Below are 23,972 nucleotides of genomic sequence, written 5' to 3' on the forward strand. Positions count from 1 at the left end.
ATCCGCTGCCCATGTCTGCTCCGCTTACATACTTTTGTTACCTTGTCACGTGCTCGCAACGCCACCAGGTGCCAGCCAACGTCGCGGTGAGCAGTGGTCATAATGTTTTAGCTGATCAGTGTACGCACTGGAATAAATGGAAAATGTTACACCATGAATCACAAGTCAGATAGTTAACAAACTTTGTAAAGATATTCATCATATGACGGTTATTAAACGATTAAACTTTCATTCCAGTCGGAACTGATGTCCATCGTCAAAAGTCTATACATCTTCAGGGCATTTGTGATGAGAACTGCAATGTGGGCTCTCGTATTATCCTGTTGGAAAATGTCATTTGGTGCTCTGGTCATGAAGTACATGACAAAAGGGTTTACCATGCTTGCCTCATACTGGTACCATTCAGTCTCACTTCAGCAATTACCAAATCATTCCTGTTGTCATATTCGGTAGCTCCTCACGCCATTGTTAAAAGAGCTGGAGAGGTATGGGTCTTGAGAATCGCTGTTTTCAACAGATAGTCTACAGAAACGTTAGTGACGACGTGACTATCACAAACAGAAACAAGACTCATCACTGAACACTACAGAATGTTACTCATTGTCCCAAATGACTCTGTCTACCAACATGGAAGTCTCTGTTGTGTTTGGTATGCTGACAGCGGTAAAAGACATATGGAAACTCGATATCTAACCCATAGTGGTGAAAATACGCCCGGATCTCAACTCTTACCATTCATTAATGCGTCAGGGCCAGTTGAAAAATTTTGCGATCCTTTCGTGTTGTAGTCCTTGCCAGACAGCTGTCCTGAATCCATCTAGACACCACTCGCTCGGGACTCATTGCACTGCAGCCAACAGTCTGAACGATTTGGCGGTATGATAAACCCATATTCCTTAAGCCATTGACTGAAAATCCGAAAGATGACGGTAAATTGCGCGTGCACGTACTTTGGCAAACTGTGCTCCGATCTCCACGTGAGAGGTTCCAGTATAGTTAATCACACCCAAGAGCCATGATGTTTTCACACGATTCTTCATCTGTAGGGCTGGCTGTTTTCTGTGTTGAAAATAAGTTCAAATAAGACTGACATTCTAATCGGCATACCCCACAGGCGTTGAGACACAAGAGTATCAGATAGGTTGCGTTCGACCAAGGTTTTCGTGGTGTAGCTTTTGATTTCCGTCAGTATACGTAAAGTTGATCATCATCCACACAGAACTGAAAATTACAGGCTGCAAATGAGAACGAGCATCTCGGAAACGGCGAAGCTGATTGGACGTTTCTGTGGTGCTGTCATCATACAATGCGGAAGTCGGAGGCTTGCGCGCTCTGTAAGTCAGGAGAGGCGGCGATCTGTTGCAGATTTGAAGGCAGAGTTCAGTGTTAGTGCACGAACATTTATTTCGGGGCACGCCGTTCAGCGCACGTTGTTCAACATGGGGCTCCACAACAGATATTCCCTACATGTTTCGATATTGACTCGACGAAATCGCCCATTACGATTGCAGCTGGAACGTGATGATCGAGATTAGACCGTGTATTAGTGGAAGTGAGTCGCCTAGTCGGATCAATCACGATTTTTGCTACACCAGGTGGATGACTGTGTCGGGATACGTTCTCGTTCGAATGATAGGCTGCTCGAAACATACCAAGCGCCATAGACGTAGGCCGGTGGGGGCAGTATTATGCTATTGAGGACATTCACTCGAGCTTTCATGAGACCTGTGTAGTAATCGAAGGCACCAAGCCAGCTGTCCAGCAGGGTAAGTATCATTGTTACAAGGGCACAATCGTGCTACGGTGGTTTGAGTAGCATGGTAGTGATCTTACGTTGGTGTCTTGCGGTAACTTCAGCTTCTATGTAGCATCGCTCTTCCCTCAAAGTTGTTGGAAGGGGAAGCATATCATCTGAGTCTGTGACGAGACCTGCGACAATTTTGACGCCACTGGAATACCCTGGTGAATCAGACGTCGCTGCATTGTCTGATACGCAACATCTGACTGGTCCATCCTCACTCCAGAGTGGTTGGCAGACAGTGGTGGGTTCACGTGTCACTGGGCGGAAGGCGAAAGAGGGAGCAGACCGTGCGGCTGGCTCCCTACGTCTTAGCAACAGGTACGAGGTGCTACCCAGTGCTGATGATAACTCTGAGCCAGCACGGAATGCCTCTCCTGTTGGGCCAGTGGTCGAGTTTCCTGACCAGTCCGGACAAGTACAGAGGGTGGGTACGCTAGTCATTGGGAGCTCCAATCTTAGGCGGGTGATGGAGACCCTCAGGGAAATAGCAGGCAAGGCGGGAAAGAATTCCAGTGTGCATTCGGTATGTTTGCAGGAAGGTTATGTGGAGGAGGCCCTGCCAGCGGCTATCGAGCGCACTGGGTGCAACCTGTTGCATGTAGTGGCACACATGTCAGCATGAATGACGCCTGCCGCTTGGGTTCTGAGGCTATCCTCGGCTCCTTTCGGTGGCGTCTGTGTGTCTGTATTGGTGGATCATAAAGTGCAATGAATAATCTCCTAAGCATGATATGGTGGTGTGACCTGTAGGAAGAGATGCAGGTATGTTCTTCGAGAGTATATTCAGTGGAACCATACCTAGTACTTGGGATGACAGAGAAGCTATTAATTAAGCAGCTGATAATGGTATACGCTGATTATATTATGTCTTGAGGAAAATAATACACTATTAGGCAGAAACATAATGCTTAACCCAAAATTCCTTCTAAACTGCAAAAGATTCTGTCTGTTTTTGAAATATAGGTACCAACTGCAGGATGAAATTAACAAGAGTAAAGAGTAGGACATGAAGTTCCTGAAAAAAATGACATTCACAAAAAAACCTGTTGTGTTAGACAACAGTTGTGTTATCACATTGCACCTAGCCACAGTTGCCAATCAGTGTAAACTTCCATCACTCTTCAATAAAGATCAGCTACTGAAGCGCTATTAAAGCTAATGGACGATTTGCTCTATACTATAGACATCTAAGAATAGAAAGCATTTTTCAGGCGCAAAGAGCTTTTAATACTGATCTAATTAGCTGTTATGCAAGACGACAAAAGTACAGCTCACGAAAGAATGGATGTCTGTTGCAGCTTGGAGTATCCATTAGCTTCCTAGTGAATCCCCTCGTAGTACGGGATCACGAGAGCGTGGAAGACATTGGATGGGACCTGAAAGTGGCAGCCTACGCCTTCGCTGGTGGATGCACGTTAGTGTTCCTGCTTGCCCTTGCATGTAAGTAACGCCAGCCCGACTAGCAAGTACATTTAAATTTATAATAACATGGATGCCATTAAAACATTTGTAACATTGTAAACTGTTAGGCAGATGCTGAGAGTTGCTACACATAGCACTCGTATTTCAAAGACATCTTGCATTCTGTAGGTTTCCAGTAGTTTGTGAAGAGGAAATACTAAGTTAAATGTATCATGTACTCCACCATAAAGACCGACCGAGGGAGATGGAGGCTTCATTAAGACCAATGGAAACTCTAGTGACAGTTTTTTAGGAGCTTACTTTGGATGAGACTTTTGCAAAGATCGGTTTTTGTGGTCAGGACAACATTGGGAGGCTATGTTAGGTAGTGGTCAGTATGCTAGTGCGACTCTAGGAGCTAATTTATGTAGTGGTGCATTTATTATACTACCAAGCCTGATAATCTCTTTTATATTGATAACGTTTTTTAACTATAAACTTTTTCTCTTGAGTGACGCATTTGTAATTAATATGAGGTAAATGAATTAGGTGTGCTAGCTGCAGGAACGTTTTATTTCACTAAACTTCAGCTGATTCAGGACTACAGATTAACTGATTCAGTTACCCTTTGGAAAACTTATTCTGAAACAATTATCATCTTTTCGCCATCATTAAAATTAAAAAAAAGATAGTATACCCATTGTTTCATTATTATCTCAAGGTCGCTTTCCTGTAAGTTAGTTACAGAATAATTGCAAGTGGACTTCTACTTATGTGCATTAATAGATGGGTGTTGACAATGTGAGGTCGTGACGATTTGTGGACAGGACAGATTATCCTATGTAGCAGGTTCATGATGACGGCAGCGAGCTGTGTGTACAGTGGCTGTGTCAAACTAGGGTAGGCATTAGTGGCTCCAAGTGATGGACATAATTTATGTCCACGACCAAAGTCTAGAGTCATCACCTAACAAATGTTGAAATATTTTAGATCTGCAAAAACAGTACGGTGTCCTAGTAGGGTATGTCACACACGACATTCCACTGAAATATGCCATTGTAAAACCATTGCATAAAAAGGGGGATACATTGGAGGTGAACAACTATCGCCCAAACTCTCTTCTGACAGCTCTACCAAAAATTTTTGAGAAAGTAATGTATTCAAGAGTAGCCTCCCATATTTGTAAAAATAAAGTACTAACAAAATGTCAGTTTGGTTTTCAGAAAGGCTTTTCAACAGAAAATGCTATATACGCTTTTACTGATCAAATATTAAATGCTCTGAATAACCGGACATCACCCATTGGTATTTTTTGTGATCTCTCAAAGACCTTTGATTGTGTAAATCATGGAATTCTTTTGGATAAGCTAAATCATTATGGTTTGAGGAGGGCAGTGCAAAAATGGTTTAATTCATACTTAACTGGAAGAATGCAGAAAGTTGAAATAAGTGGTTCATGTAATGTTAAAACAACAGCTGATTGCTCAAACTGGGGGGCTATCAAGTACGGGGTCCCACAGGGTTCGGTCTTAGGTCCTTTACTGTTCTTGACATACATTAATGACTTACTATTCCACATTGATGAAGATGCAAAGTTAGTTCTTTTTGCTGGTGATACAAGTATAGTAACAACATCCAAAAACCAATACTAAGTGATGTAATTGTAAATGATGTTTTTCACAAAATTATTAAGTGGTTCTCAGCAAACGGACTCTCTTTAAATTTTGATAAAACACAGTATATACAGTTCCGTACAGTAAATGGCACAACTCCAGTAATAAATATAGACTTTGAACAGGAGTCTGTAGCTAAGGTAGAATTTTCAAAATTTTTGGGTGTGTCCATTGATGAGAGGTTAAACTGGAAGCAATACATTGATGGTCTGCTGAAACGTCTGAGTTCAGCTACATATGCTATTAGGGTTATTACAAATTTTGGTGATAAGAATCTCAGTAAATTAGCTTACTATGTCTACTTTCATTCACTGCTTTCGTATGGCATCATATTCTGGGGTAATTCATCGTCGAGTAGAAAAGTATTCATTGCTCAAAAGCGTGTAATCAGAATAATTGCTGGAGCCCACCCACGGTCATCCTGCAGACATCTATTTAAGGATCTAGAGATCCTCACAGTAGCCTCACAGTATATAGTCACTTATGAAATTTGTTTTTAATAATCCAACCCAGTCCAAAAGTAATAGCAGTGTGCATAGCTATAACACCAGGAGAAAGGATGATCTTCAATATGCAGGGTTAAATCTGACTTTGGCACAGAAAGGGGTAAATTATGCTGCCACAAAAGTCTTTGGTCACCTACCAAACAGCATCAAAAGCCTGACAGATAGCCAACCAACATTTAAAAATAAATTAAAAGAATTTCTAGATGACAACTCCTTCTACTCATTGGATGAATTTTTAGATATAAATCAAGGAAAAAAAACCCCAACTTAAACATTAGTGTCATGCAATATTTTGTGTAATGTAATATCTTGTACAGACATCTTTTATTAACCTGACACGTTCCACATCATTACGAAGTGTCGTATTCATGATCTATGGAACAAGTATTAATCTAATCTAATCTAATCTAATCAAGCTGTTCTTTGGGAATGTCCCTACATTTTATTGGATAATTTGTACTCTGAGTTCCGCCATTGAATTTATTTTTTAGGAACTTTCTTGCTTTTGCGTAATGACCTTCTTCCCTGTGTGAGGAAACACAGTCATCAAATACGCTCATTTCAAAAAGCATATTAGTCTTGTGTAATGTTTAATTTCTGTGATATCTGCAAACTCCGTGTCCTGTTGGGTCAAAAATTTTGTCAGTGTCCTTGGACTGTCTTCTCCATTGTAATATTAGTGTACTGGCGTACAGGTAAAAAAGTAATAAGCACCTATTCGATTCTCAGGCTACTTTGGTAGTATTCTCCAGAAGGCGACTGCAACGTCATTGCCTGGTGAGTCCCTCTGTTTCCCATGCTTGTGACTCAGTTGGCTTGGTGTCCCTTCAAACAGACATGCAGACATGTTAAGACTCGTATTTGAGGCACTCGTGGTTCAAATTCCGGTGTGGCCGACTAAATTTAGCTTTTATGACTTCTCTAAATCACTTGAGGGGAATGCTGGAATGATTCCTTAAAACAAGACCAAAGTGCTTTGTCCAGTCCGAGCTTGCGCTCCGTCGTTGATGACGTTGACATCGATGGGACGATACAGACTGACCTTCCTTCCTTTATCAGAGCGGCTGACATTCTGCACTTGGCACATTGGATGGCTATACAGGCAGCCTAGTGATGTGTACAGTGGTAGAGAAGCTACACTGCAGAATCACAGCTGACCTCATTGCGGCATTATCATCCATATGTTAAGCACCTCTGTGACACAGAAGAAGCATCTAAAACGAAAGTATGTGGTTGCACAGCGTCTAAGATTCAACACACTATAACGACCGCACAATTTCTGATTCGACTATGGATTTCGTCTCGATACATACCACAGTACGTAATTACATAATACATTCATGAAAAATTAAGTTACAGACTGCTGATTTGTCGGAGAGAGAACGTTTATGTAGCTGCAGAGAATGTAATGGTTCCACGTATCACGCGACTGGGAAGTCAAAAGACGTTATACTGGGTATTTGTGTGACAGATGGGCGAAATATGGGCAAGATGTGCTATACCAAAGCATTTCCTTGTTGCTATATAGTGGGTAGCTGATGCATGGTACACTCTAATTCCGATCTCGCACAGACACGGGACCTTTCACGTGCAACCGTGTCAACGGTCTTAAATGAGTACCTCCATTCGTGTAAAACAGCTTGCGTCGTATAAACTAGCCTGGACCGACCAATGCCGAAGATACACGGTGCTGTCGACTATTGCGGGTCGCAACAACGGTTTGACATGCAGCCGTATCGAACATCAGTCGCCAGTTCGAAGATGAGAGATCTGCCACATCTGGCTGCAACAACGGCTCTTATCCGGCTGGACATCAAGTCGACCCTTCTTTCCCGAAAATATTTTCCGGCCTTTGTTTTCTCCCTGTAACGTAATGCTTCTCAGGATGTTCTGAGTCATGAAGAGATGCGGCGCGTTGCCGCAAGAGATCCATTTCCCACTTAAGATAACTTTCTGTGGTACACAAGAATTGCTGATGATACTAACAGTACTAGTTCACCCCCACCCAGAAGGACGAACTTATCCCAGTTTTCATAACTAACAATAAGACAGCATCAAACCACATAAACTCAAAAAATCTAACAAGTACAAAATATGTTATCACAGCTGTGCTGTTCAATAACCAGCAACACTGTGATTTGCTGGAGTCCTCTAAAACAGCAGAAAATACCAAATTTAACGGAAGGGTAATAGATTAACCTTATCCACTATAGATGTTTATTCAATATAAAACAGAAAACTGCGACAAATCAATTGCTTAAAATACACGTTTATCCCATAAATCGGTTCTGAACTTTTCAGGCTCATCTTCAGATGGTGCACATGGAAGCTACATGACTATTTCACAGCGTGATACTGGGTACTGGCTCTGTGACAAGAAGAAACAGTAATACACACATCAAAAAAAGTTTTGCGTCACCTCGGTTCCGAGAGTTCCAGAACCTGTACAGAAAATTGGAATAGAGATCAACATAAACATCATTTCCGCCCTTTTTATTGCTCATGAAAACCACAAATTGCATATTGTACCACCATACAGCGAGACCTTCAGAGGTGGAGGTCCAGATTGCTGTACACACCGGTACCTCTAATACCCAGTAGCACGTCCTCTTGCATTGATGCATGCCTGTATTCGTTGTGGCATACTATCCACAAGTTCATCAAGGCACTGTTGGTCCAGATTGTCCCACTCCTCAATGGCGATTCGGCATAGATCCCTCAGAGTGGTTGGTGGGTCAATTCGTCCATAAACAGCCCTTTTCAATCTGTCCTAGGCATGGTCGATAGGGTTCATGTCTGGAGAACATACTGGCCACTCTAGTCGAGCGATGTCGTTATCCTGAAGGAAGACATTCACAAGATGTGCACGATGGGGGCGCGAATTCTATTCCGAGAAGACGAATGCGTCGTCAATATGCTGCCTATGTGGTTGAACTATCGGTCGGAGGATCGCATTCACGTATCGTATAGCCGTTACGGCGCCTTCCATGACCACCCGCGGCGTAAGTCGGCCCTACATAATACCACCCCAAAACAGCAGGGAACCTCCACCTTGTTGCACTCGCTGGACAGTGCGTTCAGCCTCACCGTGTTGTCTCCGTACACATCCCCGACGATTGGTTAAAGTCATATGCGACACTCATCGGTGAAGAGAACGTGATGCCAATCCTGAGCCGTCCATTCAGCATGTTGTTGGGCCCATTTGTACCGCGCTGGATGGTGTCGTGTTTGCAAAGATGGACGTCGCCATGGACGTCGGGAGCATCATGCAGCACGCAGTATGCCCATCATGCAACCTATTGCGCACAGTTTGAGTCGTAACACGAAAAGCATTATTCAACATCGTGGCGTTGCTGTCAGGGTTCCTCCGAGTCATAATCCGTAGGTAGCGGTCATCCACTGCAGTAGCAGCCCTTGAGCAGCCTGAGCGAGACATGTCATCGACAGTTCTTGTCTCTCTCGATCTTCTACATGTCCGAACAACATCGCTTTGCTTCACTCCGAGACGCCTGGGCACATCCCTTTTTGAGATCCCTTCCTGGCACGAAATAACAATGCGGACGCGATCGGAGGGGTATTGACCGTCTAGGCATGGTTGAACTACAGACAACACGAGCCGTGTTCTTCCTTTCTGGTGGAATGACTGGAACTGATCGGCTGTCGGACCCCCTCCGTCTAATAGGCGCTGCTCAGGCATGGTTGTTTACATCTTTGGGCGTGTTTAGTGACATCTCTGAACAGTCAAAGGGACTGTGTCTGTGATGCAATATCCACCGTCAAAGTCTGTCTTCAGGAGTTCTAGGAACCGGGGTGATGCAAAACTTGTTTGATGTGTGGATTTTGATATATCGCCATGAGTAATGTTGATATGGTATTTGTAGTCAAAAATTATTTCTGTACTTACTGCGACAGTATGGGCGCCTTTGTAATTAGTATCCATCTAGCAGCTTCCATTACAGATCATTTACTTTTCACTAGATATGAATATATATACAGATTGTCACAATATATTTCCAACATCCAGCATGTAATGTACAACTGGTGGTTGTTACAAAGATCCCTCACTTTACATCCTATACATCCTAACTACATTTATGTCTATGTCACTAACCTGCCAAAGAATACATCTTGTACTATGAAGATAAATATCCAAGCCTTCTACTGTTAAAATAATTTAATACTCATATACATATTATCATGTTAGGTGCAATAAACCGAATTTGATTTTATATTAAAATATTTTTCTATCTTGTTACAACAGAACCAGCACCTAGCATCACGTTATGAAATGTTCATTTAATTTTCGTGTACACAATCTGAATACCGGCCTGAAAAGTTTAAAAAACTGGTTTATGAAATAATCGAATATTTTAAAAAAGTTACTGGCTTCAGTTTACTGTATTTGTGTAGAAGGATGACAGTTGTTACTCTGAGAGCAAAACATGGCAGTTGGAGTAACCAAGTTGGTAGAATGGCAGCAAATGCAATGGAAGGTCATTGGTAGAACAGTATCAGATCAAACTCAGACAGCTGGTTAGATGTTCGTCCCATTGTTCACAGTGAGTGGCAATAATGGCTAAATATAAATGGTTCAAATGTTTGTGAAATCTTATGGGACTTAACTGCTAAGGTCATCAGTCCCTAAGCTTACACACTACGTAACCTAAATTATCCTAAGGACAAACACACACCCGTGCCCGAGGGAGGACTCGAACCTCCGAAGGGATCAGCCGCACAATCCATAACTGCAGCGCCTCAGACCGCTCGGCTAATCCCACGCGGCATCTAAATACAGATACGGAGCCTCTCTAAAATAGTAAAAGGGCTCGACGACCGACGTGTTAGGGTGAGAGATCTGAGAAATAGAACCGCAACCCCGTAAACAACGCTGTGCTCACCTTCAGGATTGGTGATATGATCAACTACTGTCTACAGAAATCTTCATGACTATGGCGTGTATGCGGTGAATTATCTTCATTGAAAGGATCGTTTACAGTGGCCACGTAAACATAACCACGCGACTTCAGAACAATAAGCGACGGTACTCTTCTCGGTTTAGCGTGTAAAGTGATGGTGAATTTTGATTTGCTGCGAGAGTGGAGCACATAGTTATCCAAAAGGCATCCGTGAAATGAATGTTTTCGGACGTGACATGATCTGTTTGTGGAGTGCCATGCGTATTGGTTAAGTGAAATTTTTCAGCTATGGGAAGATGACTAGTTGATCACGAGGAAAAACCAAAGAACACCGGGGCAGATTGGTCTGGAACGAGGAAACAATTTCACAGCGAAGGAATGAAACAAACGTGGGCACAAAATAAGGTCAAATGACGTTTCCAAGTACTTTGTGCAGCTCTAAATAGGTTCATTTTCATAAAAAATATGTAGGTGCCCGATTAGACTAGTATATCTTCCCGCGTGGAGCTGTAACTGCTCACATATGCAGACATAGCGTCTTTTTGCATACGTACGTCCGTATGTCAGTGGAAACGCTGATGCCATTATCCTTGAACGCGACAACGCTATGCGACATATATTTTCCTTGGTGAATAGCTTCATCAACAAACAATTTAGTGAATAGAGTGGCGAGCTCGACCTCTGAATTCGGAATAAATGGAATAGAGGATCCTCAGTGTTGTTGATCGGTCAGCCCTCAGCTGCTGATATTGAGTCAGCTTTTTATTTTTGTCTTTGTAGAACTGAATAAGTGGTATTTAAATTTATTCAGATGCGTTTCTCCTCAGTTTACTGAATCATCAAACACATATATTCTACAGGTGGCCACACTGCAAAAACTAAATATAATAGCATGTGGAAAGGTATGTGTACAGTTTGTATTGCTGGAATGACAAATATTTTTAGTGGTTGAGGCAGAGGAACAGGTCACCTATAACATAACATCAAAACATACTCTGACTTACAAAACATACTTCATCAGCGAGAAAGAGCCGGGGCCCGACTTTTTATATATTATCCTTATAATGGAACAATAACTATATGAAAAGTCCTGCATTTAAACGAAAACGTGCAGTGATTTCATAACAAAGAAGACACCTCAACATATAGTGGCGACCCGCATTTGGTAAAATGTAAATTGCATTTATTCCATTTCACATAGTCACAAGCTAAAAATAATTAGTATAATGAATAGTACAACTTCAGCACGCTCTCAGATGGCATGTTACTGCTTGCAGTGCACTTCTCCAAAGTTTTTCAGAACCGAGTGCAGCTTTACAAACCGTGGGAAATTTATTTACTATAGAACTCGCTCATGAAAGTTAACAGCACAACAATTCAGGCTGAATGTGGTTTACTAATGCACGGAGTAACAACACTCTATAGCCTTGAAACATCCACTTTGAATACTCCAAAATATTCTATGTTTGAAGATAAATTTTAATTTAGAATTGTGGTTTTACTTTCATTTATGCCGTCTTATGTGCTCTACAATGCATTTTGGTTAAGTTTCATCGCATGCGAAGTACGAAATTTTGAGTTATTATTTACGGAAACCTGCAAGTAATTAAAATCACAATGTGGAGTTAAAACACAAACCTGATAACCATAGCTCTGTACGTGCCCATCAGAGTGGCTATCATTGCTAATATTTCCAGAGCAACGTGGTGTATTTGTAACGGCAGTGATTAACTGATGAGCACTGAGTAGTAGTACATCAGAAGTACGAATTTAGAAGCAAGTGAATCATTGATAGTTACCACCACAACAAAATGGGAGTAATAAAAGCTAAGCATCAAGAAAGAGATGTTCATCGTACGAAGGGTGTTGGGCACGATTGCACACTATCGCTACATTTTCGTTACGCTTTTGTCGAAGAAGTAACGAAGGAAGTCAAAAAAAGTTCAGACCACAAAAACATGAAGAGGGAACTGCAACCTATGACTAACCGATGACGCAGTCCTGTAATAGAGGAGGGATATCGTAATCGATTGAATGAGCTGGTAAGGTAACTTGGCAGTCTTTCGGTTAAAGGTAAACAGTTTAAGACATAGTAGTAAATAGAGAAGACAGTGTTTAAATCTCATAATTGGGGTGATGGTAAAAGAAGCAGAAGCTATAATCTATCTAGGAATCTAAACCACAAAAAAAGAATAACAGAAGTAATTTCTTATAGGCAAAGAAACCTTACTTTCACAAATGCACGTTACCAGTACAAAATATCTACATAGAATTAAAGAAGACATTTCTGAGACTGCAGATCTGGAGTACAGGGTTACTCGCAACTAAAATATTGCATATGGGGAAACTGGCTAGGAATAGACTGGAAGCATTTATTGTTATTACTACAAAGGGAGCTGGAATGAAGCAATGAGATAAAGGACGAAACGAAGATGTACCACTAAGAACTAAATAAGAATAAATTTATCAGAAGCACTTATAAGAAGAAAAGGCTGGCTCTAACACATTTAGGATAACTTAGTCTGCCAAAAAAAAAAAAAAAAAAAAAAAAAACCTCTGAGCACTATGGGACTTAACATCTGAGGTCATCAGTCCCCTAGAAACGTAGAACTACTTAAACCTAACTAACCTAAAGACATCACACACATCCATGCCCGAGGCAGGATTCGAACCTGCGACGGTAGCAGTCGCGAAGTTCCGGACTGAAGCACCTAGAACCGCTCGGTCACCGCGGCCGGCTTTAGTTTGTCAGTGGAAGGAGAAAATCATTGTGAGAGACAAAGATTAAAATACATGAAACAGATTACTGAGGATGTTGCATGTAACAGATATGATGATATCTAATGTGTGCTACAAATGGGAAGTGGTGGAGAATCACGTCAGTCACACTAAGAAAATTGAAACAGAAAACAGGAATATTTGTGCCGTTTAGACCCACGTCGTTTTGCAAGACTTCCTTCCTATTTCATTAAATAGGTATTTTTCGTATGTATTTCAGCTTCGTCCAATACGTGTGAGATATTCAAGGACGTATACGACGGCAGGAGACGTGAACAACAAAGAATGTTTTACTTCTCGCTTGTGACAAGCTAACCATTTCATGAAACTGTCGAGATAAGTCTCCGTGATTGCTTTATGAAGTTCCTGGCAGACATTCCCCCGAAGGTCTTCTACATCTGTGTATCTACTCGACAAGAAGTTATGATGATCATGGAGCAGAATAAGTTGTAATGCAGTTGGGGAAATTGTTTGGAACACCGACTCTGAATGCTTCCGTAGGCTCCATAATCTTCCTTATCTTGACGCCATTCTTCTTGCTCGAAATATACTTTGGAGGCCACAATATCGCTCTGCGGTCTATCTGTCGTAACGGTTTTCAAAATATACTTTCCATTGTTTTACGCGATGACTATGGCCTTGGACTGGTGTTCGAGAAGAGCAGAGTTCAGATCCCCTAACTGACATTTGTATTTAGGCAAGGAGTTACAGAAAATGTCGGAATGCTTACTCGAAAGCTCTACAACTTCCTTCGTTCCGAGAGTACCCTTTAGGTATTAACAATATTCTTCTCCTTGTAAGACGTTTTCTATAGAGTGAAGCGGAATGCATGGTTATCACACAAATATCGAACACCGTGATAGTGGACGGTGATATTAACGATTAAGGTCAAGAGCGTAACCAATATCGCACTTGAAATGAAAAACCTAGGCGGGCTTGTAATATTTCTATCCGTTCCTGAAAAGTAATCTCGGTTATCGCTGGCAGCAATCAAGTCAGATAGTGGAAACATGAATATACAAAAGTTGTGGTGAGGTCACTTTCTCAAGGAATATATTCAACTTCGTGGACGTGTCCCGGGAATTATGAGGTGTGTCAACCCTAAAGACGCAAAAGATAGCTCTGTGAACGTCTCAGGGTATGAAACATAACTATATGGCATGTGTGACACTTCCATAGTAAACTGGACAATTCAGCTTCTTTAGCAGACGACATTGCTACGAGAAAGAAGAAGCGTCGACGTATGTGAATAAACATTGCATATTACTAGCCTCCGAAAAGATGAAACGGATGCGGAACACAGGTACACTGCTATTTTTATACGTATCTTAATAGTAAAACGAATTCTGTGGTATATAAAGGACCTCATTGCAACAATTACCTCGGAAAGCTAGAGTGAGTGCAACTCCCTAAAATTACCACGTCTGCGGAAGGAATCCTCTGTGGCTGTAGGCAGCAGACCTTGCAGGCATTCGGATGCAGGAACTTACGAAGTTCCCTCAGGCAGCTTAACGCGGTTTCCGATTGTAACTGCGACTGGGACCTGCTGCTTGACGTATCTCTACTGAAAGGAAAGACTCACGTGTCCTTCCTTCGTACAATCGCGTACAGCCACTCGTCAAAAACTACGATTCTCACACAGAAACCGTTTTCACAATGTTTGCTTGAACGTTTTGTCGTATAGTTTCCTCCGTGTTAGTTTTCGATACTGTTATTATACACTCTGTATTTTAGTGACGAACAGCTGATTAAAGAAGAAATACATGGTAAATATGACCCAGGTTACGCAAACTATAACCGCATCCTTCACAGTCAAAATGACTGTAGGGTTTTTCTGCGTTATTGTATTAATCATATTGAGTTACGAAATAAGAAGTGATTATAAATGAGTAGCTTAGAATCCTCTGCTCAATTTACGTAGAATATATTGCCTATTTAAGGCCACAGAAACATGGTCTTTTCCGAATGCACTTCCGACCAAAAATTGATTCTGGCAGCTGAAGTCAGAAGTTTCTGTTCATCCTGCCTGTTGCGTTTCCTTGTGGTGATATTTCCATAGGAACTATCATCCACGAACACATATTTCTTTATTTCTAACCGAGATCCTTTATTTCGCCACATTAAGGGCTGAATTTCCAAAAACACTGAAACACATATTTTTTAATTTCTAACCGAGAAATCAAATACCAATTTTAATAGATGTAGCTTTTAGTAGTTCTTTAATAATGATTTATTTAAAAAAAAGTCCACACACTATTTCACAACCTTAGGGATTGGATTACCAAAAATGCTGAAACACTTATTTTTTTTACTTCTGACTGAGAGGCCTAATATCAATTTTCATAGGTATAGCTTCAAAATTGCCTTTAAGCGAAATATTTTCGAAAACCTTTCAACCCCGGTTTTCTTTATCCCCATAAGGGTGAAATTCCTAAAACTTCCTTCTTAAATGATGCTTACAGTATAACTTTAACACCCTCAGCAAACTTCAAGTTTCTCCCCGTAGCCTTTTGGTCTTGGTGATGATGAGTCAGTGAATTAGGCATGACATTTCCTTTTACATATAATTATATTTTTATTGCAAGTGATTATCTATATTCTACTTGCAAGGAATACAGGTACACGAAAAACTTCGTCATTTGTAAAAATATTTGCCTGTTTATATATCAAAACAACACTAAACGAATTGCATCATACATAAGGAGTGCTGTGCCACGGCCTCCTGCAGACTTACCGGTTGTTCGTTTGAAAATAATTCGAAAGTACAGAACGTTTTCCATTTGTAACACTTGTGGCAAAGCATTGCTCTCATCAAAAACACTATACCTACAACGAGACAGCAAATTCGCTATTCCCAAGACGACACCTGGAGGAAAAGATTCCAAACTGCTAGCGAGAGGGTTGCTGACAAGACGCTCACCTGGAACACTCTTCTGTAGCAGTGTCGTCAACGGATGCGTATGCAGTGCTTCTCTGCCTGAATATAAACAGTAGGAATCTAAATAACGAAAAAAAGTAATCATGGAATTTGGGCACGAAGGGAAGGAAACATTGTGGCATAAGCTTCCTGATCAACATGCGAAACCCCCGCTCTGCTCCCTCTCCCTCGCTATTAAAAGAGCATGAGAAACGATGCTAGTTAATTGTCTATCTAGATCTCTCCCCTGTGAACCACGCCAAATAACTGTACGAAATTCAAAGATACGGTAAATTCCTGAGTTTATTAGCACAAGTTGATTTCGTTAAAAGTTTGCCAAGTAATTTATTAAAAGTTACTCCAAATACAACGACAACAATAAACACAAAACAAGAAAAACTGAAGTGACTTATGGTTGGCAAAGTCCAAGAAGGGAAGCACGTGATAGTAAGTTCAGCTCTCGAACCCATTCAATTTTAACTGAATCAAATCCGCGACTCGACACTAGTGATTGCATCCATACTTGGAATATAAATAAAGTTGTGCAGCTGTGCCTACCACAGTAGCCAGGTAGAACCTAACTGAAATTGTTAAAGGTTCGCAAATTCTTAGCGACCTATACCGCTCGTGTTGCCCGTAAATCTCACCATCACTAAAGTGTGAAGGTGCTGGCTTCGGGAAATGCTGATGGCTTGCTAAGCGCGGCTGCGTAGACACTTCTGCTGCATCGCCCTCGGACGAGTTCTGACACAATAGTATGCTAGAGAAGTTTCCACCTAGAGCGTCGTGAACCCGAAGTGCCCCAGCTGCGTGCGGAACCCAAAGTATCTCTATCGAGTGTACGACGCGAAGTGACTTGCTGCAAACAGAGGCCGAAGTGTCCCCTCTGGAAGCAGAACCTGAAGTCACTCTGCACAGAGCAAAATCCGAAGTGAAGATAAAATAGCAGAGCGCGTCATTGCTGAGGACGTTTCCCGCGTCTCAAGCAGAAAGTAACATTTTTGTTCCGCCAATGAAAAGTTTGAGCGGACGCCACTGTACTCCCAACTAGGTAGGAAAATTCGCCTCCGTAGCGTAGCGGTAGCGTTTCCACGGGTACGATTCCCGGCAGGGGACTGGGTGTAGTGTGTCTTTCATCATCATTGACAAGCAAGTAGCCGAAGTGGCGTAAACTAAAAAGGACTTGCCATACGGCGGCTGAACTCCCCCGCATGGGGCCTCCCGTCTAACAATGCCACACGATCATTTCATTTTTAGGTAGGAAAAATGCCGTCCTTCCTGTGAAGTGTACAGAAACCCCTCTACCAGAAACTTACGCGTAAATAATACTCCATACAGTCCAGAAGTCTTATATTTGGCGCCTTTTAAGTATTGTTTTTTAGCGTAGGAACGCATAAAGAGAAAAAAGAAAAGTGAAAAATGTTGAGTTAGATGCTGAACAGGCGGCGAAGCCTGTGACCGTCATTTCGAGGGACTGCTCGTGTCTTAGAAAGCTTTTAGATCGATATCTCCCCTGGAAAGTGTACGTGAGCGACAATGCCGAGCTCTTTTCGATTTAAACTATCACTAAGTGCAAGGCGGCAACTGTCTACAGCAAAACGCGTACGCGACGGAGACGCTGCATCTGTTGGATGACATCAAAACGGAAACTGAATGGACTGGGGCCGTGACGGTCAGGCATTTTATGACTTCGGAGATGCCACCCCGTAGTGAGTCACCGACCCAAAAAAATTGGGTCATTGCCAACTTACATGCAGGAGCAAGGGCCAAAGCCTACCTGCTGTGATGTACTGAACTGACCAAGTATTTTGCTGGCAGAAGTTTCACTTTATGGCTCTGTCCCAACAGCCGGAAAAGCGGTTCTCATTTTGCTCCTATATGGCGTTTTGAGTAAACTAACAACTCTAAAAATGACCGCCTCGGTAGCTGCGTGGTAGCTGGTATTGTTCATGACATAGAAAATCTTTGGTTCGCATTGTAAGCTGGTAATACCCTTTGACTTGTAAGGCACTGTATTTCTACATCTCTACAACCTCTGGACGGTGTGTGTTGTCGTTTCGTGTTTCTGTGGCACATAATGATGAAAATGTATGTACATGACGTCAGTCAGGATTCTTTTAGCTCGACCACCTTACAAATAACTTTGTTATTGTTTTAACATATATAACTTAAGTGCTATATTACAACAAAAAGTAGCAAATTATACCTTATTTGCATCGAAATGAAGTCCAAAACAGACGCTTTGCTACACCCAGCCAATGACATTGGAAGTAAATAAATGTGGCTGTCACACATAATTAGTTTGATTTTTCTTCTAGATTGAAGACCCAGATTCTCGGAAGTTTCTATGAACAGCGATAAATTTCTTCCAGTTACAATTACGCCTGTTTTGAAAGTTTTCTATTTCTATTCATTCGATTTTCGGGGTACAACATGCTGCTGCATCACACATGATGAGCCTTGAGTAAAAGTTCCTTTAATGTCTAATGCTCCATATTCAACAATCAGATACAAACAATAAACGTCGGGCCCGCATCTCGTGGTCGTGCGGTAGCGTTCTCGCTTCCCACGCCCGGGTTCCCGGGTTCGATTCCCGGCGGGGTCAGGGATTTTCTCTGCCTCGTGGTGGCTGGGTGTTGTGTGATGTCCTTAGGTTAGTTAGGTTTAAGTAGTTCTAAGTTCTAGGGGACTGATGACCTAAGATGTTAAGTCCCATAGTGCTCAGAGCCATTTTTAATAAACGTCGGTAAATCACATCGTGGACACATCACAGACTATTATGCATTGATTTTCAGCATCCTAAGGCCGATAGCCATGAAACATTGGCAGTTTACGAAGACGTGCCTCGCATGCATAACTCATGAAAGACCACGAAAAGCCGGCCGGGGTGGCCGAGCGGTTCTAGGCGCTACAGTCTGGAGCCGCGCGACCGCTACGGTCGCAGGTTCGAATCCTGCCTCCGGCATGGATGTGTGTGATGTCCTTAAGTTAGTTAGGTTTAAGTAGCTCTAAGTTCTAAGGGACTGATGACCTCAGATGTTAAGTCCCATAGTGCTCAGAGCCATTTGAACCATTTTGAACCACGAAAAAGGTAAAATATTCATTTCCGGCTATTGTTTCTTAATCTTAGAATGCTCAATTTAGGATCTTCTACAGTCTTTATATTTTTAAACCTACCGGTTTGGCGTAACATATTAACGTTAAATCGTTGGTATTTTAATATTAGGGTACACTTGAGTTATGAGATGTCAGTATGCCGCAACATACACGTATATATGATCATGATGTTTTGAGATAAGGAACCAATGATCGGAAAAGAATATTGTAGGCTGTATGAGAATGTGAATGAACAATGCAGTTGTAATGTGTCCATGGCGGAGTTCACCACTGTATATAGTTAATAACTGGGTGTCGAAAATGAAGAATTAATCGCTATAGGAACTTCCACACATGCATTTAATGTATGCTGCAGCTGTAGGTAGAACCTGGGAAGCATAACGAACGTGAAGAAAGAAGCTTTGAAATAGGCGTCAACCTAATTATCGAGAAATTTAGCGCCTTTGACAGAAACTTATGAGTAGCTAATACACTCCTGGAAATTGAAATAAGAACACCGTGAATTCATTGTCCCAGGAAGGGGAAACTTTATTGACACATTCCTGGGGTCAGATACATCACATGATCACACTGACAGAACCACAGGCACATAGACACAGGCAACAGAGCATGCACAATGTCGGCACTAGTACAGTGTATATCCACCTTTCGCAGCAATGCAGGCTGCTATTCTCCCATGGAGACGATCGTAGAGATGCTGGATGTAGTCCTGTGGAACGGCTTGCCATGCCATTTCCACCTGGCGCCTCAGTTGGACCAGCGTTCATGCTGGACGTGCAGACCGCGTGAGACGACGCTTCATCCAGTCCCAAACATGCTCAATGGGGGACAGATCCGGAGATCTTGCTGGCCAGGGTAGTTGACTTACACCTTCTAGAGCACGTTGGGTGGCACGGGATACATGCGGACGTGCATTGTCCTGTTGGAACAGCGAGTTCCCTTGCCGGTCTAGGAATGGTAGAACGATGGGTTCGATGACGGTTTGGATGTACCGTGCACTATTCAGTGTCCCCTCGACGATCACCAGTGGTGTACGGCCAGTGTAGGAGATCGCTCCCCACACCATGATGCCGGGTGTTGACCCTGTGTGCCTCGGTCGTATGCAGTCCTGATTGTGGCGCTCACCTGCACGGCGCCAAACACGCATACGACCATCATTGGCACCAAGGCAGAAGCGACTCTCATCGCTGAAGACGACACGTCTCCATTCGTCCCTCCATTCACGCCTGTCGCGACACCACTGGAGGCGGGCTGCACGATGTTGGGGCGTGAGCGGAAGACGGCCTAACGGTGTGCGGGACCGTAGCCCAGCTTCATGGAGACGGTTGCGAATGGTCCTCGCCGATACCCCAGGAGCAACAGTGTCCCTAATTTGCTGGGAAGTGGCGGTGCGGTCCCCTACGGCACTGCGTAGGATCCTACGGTCTTGGCGTGCATCCGTGCGTCGCTGCGGTCCGGTCCCAGGTCGACGGGCACGTGCACCTTCCGCCGACCACTGGCGACAACATCGATGTACTGTGGAGACCTCACGCCCCACGTGTTGAGCAATTCGGCGGTACGTCCACCCGGCCTCCCGCATGCCCACTATACGCCCTCGCTCAAAGTCCGTCAACTGCACATACGGTTCACGTCCACGCTGTCGCGGCATGCTACCAGTGTTAAAGACTGCGATGGAGCTCCGTATGCCACGGCAAACTGGCTAACACTGACGGCGGCGGTGCACAAATGCTGCGCAGCTAGCGCCATTCGACAGCCAACACCGCGGTTCCTGGTGTGTCCGCAGTGCCGTGCGTGTGATCATTGCTTGTACAGCCCTCTCGCAGTGTCCGGAGCAAGTATGGTGGGTCTGACACACCGGTGTCAATGTGTTCTTTTTTCCATTTCCAGGAGTGTAGTTAAGAAAAGTTCGAAAAATATATGAGTTTATCTTCTTGCGCGAGAAATGTACAGTACGAAGAGCATAATGCGAAAGATACTGGTGGAGCACGGATAACACCCCTGTCTGGAAAATCAGTCATATAAGAAATCGAGCAAAATGATTTTGAATCCAAAGTTTTGTCAATGGATTACGCAGTTGCAATATATGCAATGAAATCGTCAGTCATCACTTCGAACCCATGCTATGATCATACGTTATTCCTGTAAGGTGTAGGAACTTTATGTCAATAAAAATTAAGTATTCATGATTTGCATTTTTCTGCTACCAGTCACGTTTATTTATTTAATGTTAAATTATCCTAAAATAAATAAATAGGATTCCTAGAAGAAAAATACAAATAATTCTTCTGCGCTGTGCTATTGTGTCTGAACGTGGCCATGACCACTTTGTGAATGAAGGTGCGCGATTTGGTGGTGTCGACGCAGACTGTACTATGTGTCTACAAGGAATGGTTTGCCACTCGTCACCGTGTAACATGGCATAAGAACACTAGTCGTAAAAAGATCACAAGCGACAGAAAATGGAGATGGCTGTGACGACTCGTCAATGACAACCCGTCAGAAATGGATGGTGTCTGTGAATGCTCGTCCAACTCAACAAGTTCCCGAGCGAACATGGAGAGAGAAAACTGCATGCAGTAGATATTTAGAGTCGAGTACCTCGCAAAGACAATTATTCACAGCGGCACGTAAAATTAGACTTCTTCGATTAACCAAACTACATGGAAACTGGACAGGTATGGGACGGTCACACGAGTTGTCCTTTTGCCTTAATTTCAGATTACACAAGGCATCGAGTATGGTGTCGTCCAGAGGTCGCAGTGCCACATTAAAGTCGTGAATCGATACAACAGACATTAGCGAGTGCTCGCTGCAATCCGCAACAACATATGGAGGGCGCTCCTGAAGATCACGTCTCTTCCCTGGTACTGCAGCGCCCTCACACTGAGGTCAATATAGTGCTGAGCGTGCAAAAGCTCTGCCCAGTTCGAGACCTCATATAGAGCAGTCAACATCATAGTATAGGGCCACGAGTAGTTATGATTTACAATGAACTTTTAGTGTTGTTAATGTTGAACTTTGTACCTCATGATAGTTTGCTAATTAGCGCGTCGAATGGTGCTTTGCTAGTTCATGACAGTAGTAAATTTTCCAGTACTGTTGTGGCAAAGGGGTGTGTCAAGTTAAGTGAATCTTTTATTCAGCAATGTAATGAAGTTCTCTAGTATTTCACGTGTTCTAGTCTGATGAGCCTTCTCCCATAGCAATAAAGAATCCACAGTTGTGGCCAGATGAAAGTAGTCATAGCTTCGCGTGCGCATAACATCGAGTGGACTGATGTGCTAAAGAGGCTTTTCACCTCGAGTATATGGAGGGTGTAGTTCAAGGCGGAGATGGTTCTGATATGTTTTGGGGTTGTTTATTGTTGCATGACTTGGAACCGCTCATTCAGGTTACCGTGGACATGAACCAGAACGTTTATTTCAACATTCTCGTGACCAAGTGTTTTTCTTCTTCATGTTTATGATGCGTGCACTGTGGACACTTGGGCCTTCCAAGTTTACTACACCAGTGTTCACAGGGCTGCATTATACATATGTGGTATGATGAACACTCAGACACATCATTGCACCTCGACAAGCCCGCTAAATCATGCAATCGTAATCATATAGAAAATATCTGGGACTACCTGGAACAGACAGTGAAATATAGTAGTCTGCATCTCCGCAGTGAGGTAGTTCTGTGGAATCTAGTCATCAGTGAGTGACTTCAGCGGGATAGGACATACACGAACAAAATTGTGGCCGTACTGCAACCTTTACCGAGGGCAGAGGCGCGGTTTCATGGTATTAGCTTCATGTTTCCTCGGGTGACTATCTTGTTTGTGGCGCTTAGTTTTCCAGGACAAGCCGAAGACACCGCCGAGCGCGGCCATGGCGGCGCGGGAGGAAGTTCCTGCGGGGGAGGAGGGCCCCGACCTGAGCACGATGGCCGTTGTTCGCCGCCTGATGCGCTCTGTGCCCTTCCTGCTCGTCGTGCTCTCCTTCAGCCTCGTCCTACTTGCCTTCAACGCCATCGCCACGCTGCTCAACCCGCTCATCCTCAAGTACTTTCCGGTAAGTCCCCTACAGTTCACTCACTCCCTGCGCTGCTCCCACTCCCGCCCGAACACACCGGCTGAAATCAGCTAGCATCACGTTGTTTCCAGATTGAATAGTTCACTCTGCAGCGGTGTCCTGAAATTTCCATTTCCTCACGGGACTCGGACCCGGAACCTTGTCTTTGTGGAGCAATGTTATTACCGACTGAGCTAACCAGGCACAATTCACGCCCTGCTTTCACTGCCTTACTACCTCTCTCCTACCTTCCAAACGTCACAAGAGAGGATGGGATAAGAGTCTCTTGTCCAAGCCTAACATTAGTATCCGACATTTCCACCTGCCACACACAATGTTGCCGTAGCTTAATTTTTGTTAACGTGCCGTTAGGTTGCGGTTGTTCCTTTGCATTAAGCACGAATGTGCAACTGAACTACTGCTCTGTGTCTTAAGTAGCTGAGGCCTTAAACTCTTAACTTGCTTTTCTAAATGTAATTTATATGTGATATTGTCTACAGAGCAACTGTACTGTATGTTAACCAATTTAAACAATTTAATTTTTAACAGAATTGTCTTGCTTTTTCTAGGGCGGAGAGGCATTTGCTGGACGCGTTGGACTGCTTTTCGTAGTCTCAGGAACTGTTGGTGGTGTCATCAGCGGATATATTTTGGATAAAACACACAAATTCAAGTACGTATTTACTGTCAGTATCGATCTACATCACTGGTTATGTACGCAAATCGCTACACTGATCAGCCAAACCATTATAAACCACACTCGTAATAGCGTGGTTGCCACACAGAACCGCTTCACTTCGTCACAGGG

The 23,972-nt window shown here is 43.1% G+C and overlaps 1 protein-coding gene across 1 annotated transcript in view; it reads left to right on the top strand.

Annotated features, from left to right (window-relative positions):
* Positions 1–23,972, top strand: part of LOC124556527 (feline leukemia virus subgroup C receptor-related protein 2-like) — an 80,961-nt gene that overhangs the window by 20,097 nt on the left and 36,892 nt on the right. The window contains exons 3-5 of the mRNA XM_047130483.1: positions 3,100–3,241; positions 22,944–23,164; positions 23,734–23,837. Of these exons, the coding sequence (XP_046986439.1) occupies positions 3,100–3,241; positions 22,944–23,164; positions 23,734–23,837 (467 nt within the window). The remainder of the gene's footprint in view (positions 1–3,099; positions 3,242–22,943; positions 23,165–23,733; positions 23,838–23,972) is intronic.

This window comes from Schistocerca americana, chromosome X, assembly GCF_021461395.2.
Source record: "Schistocerca americana isolate TAMUIC-IGC-003095 chromosome X, iqSchAmer2.1, whole genome shotgun sequence".
NCBI classification, from domain to species: domain Eukaryota; kingdom Metazoa; phylum Arthropoda; class Insecta; order Orthoptera; family Acrididae; genus Schistocerca; species Schistocerca americana.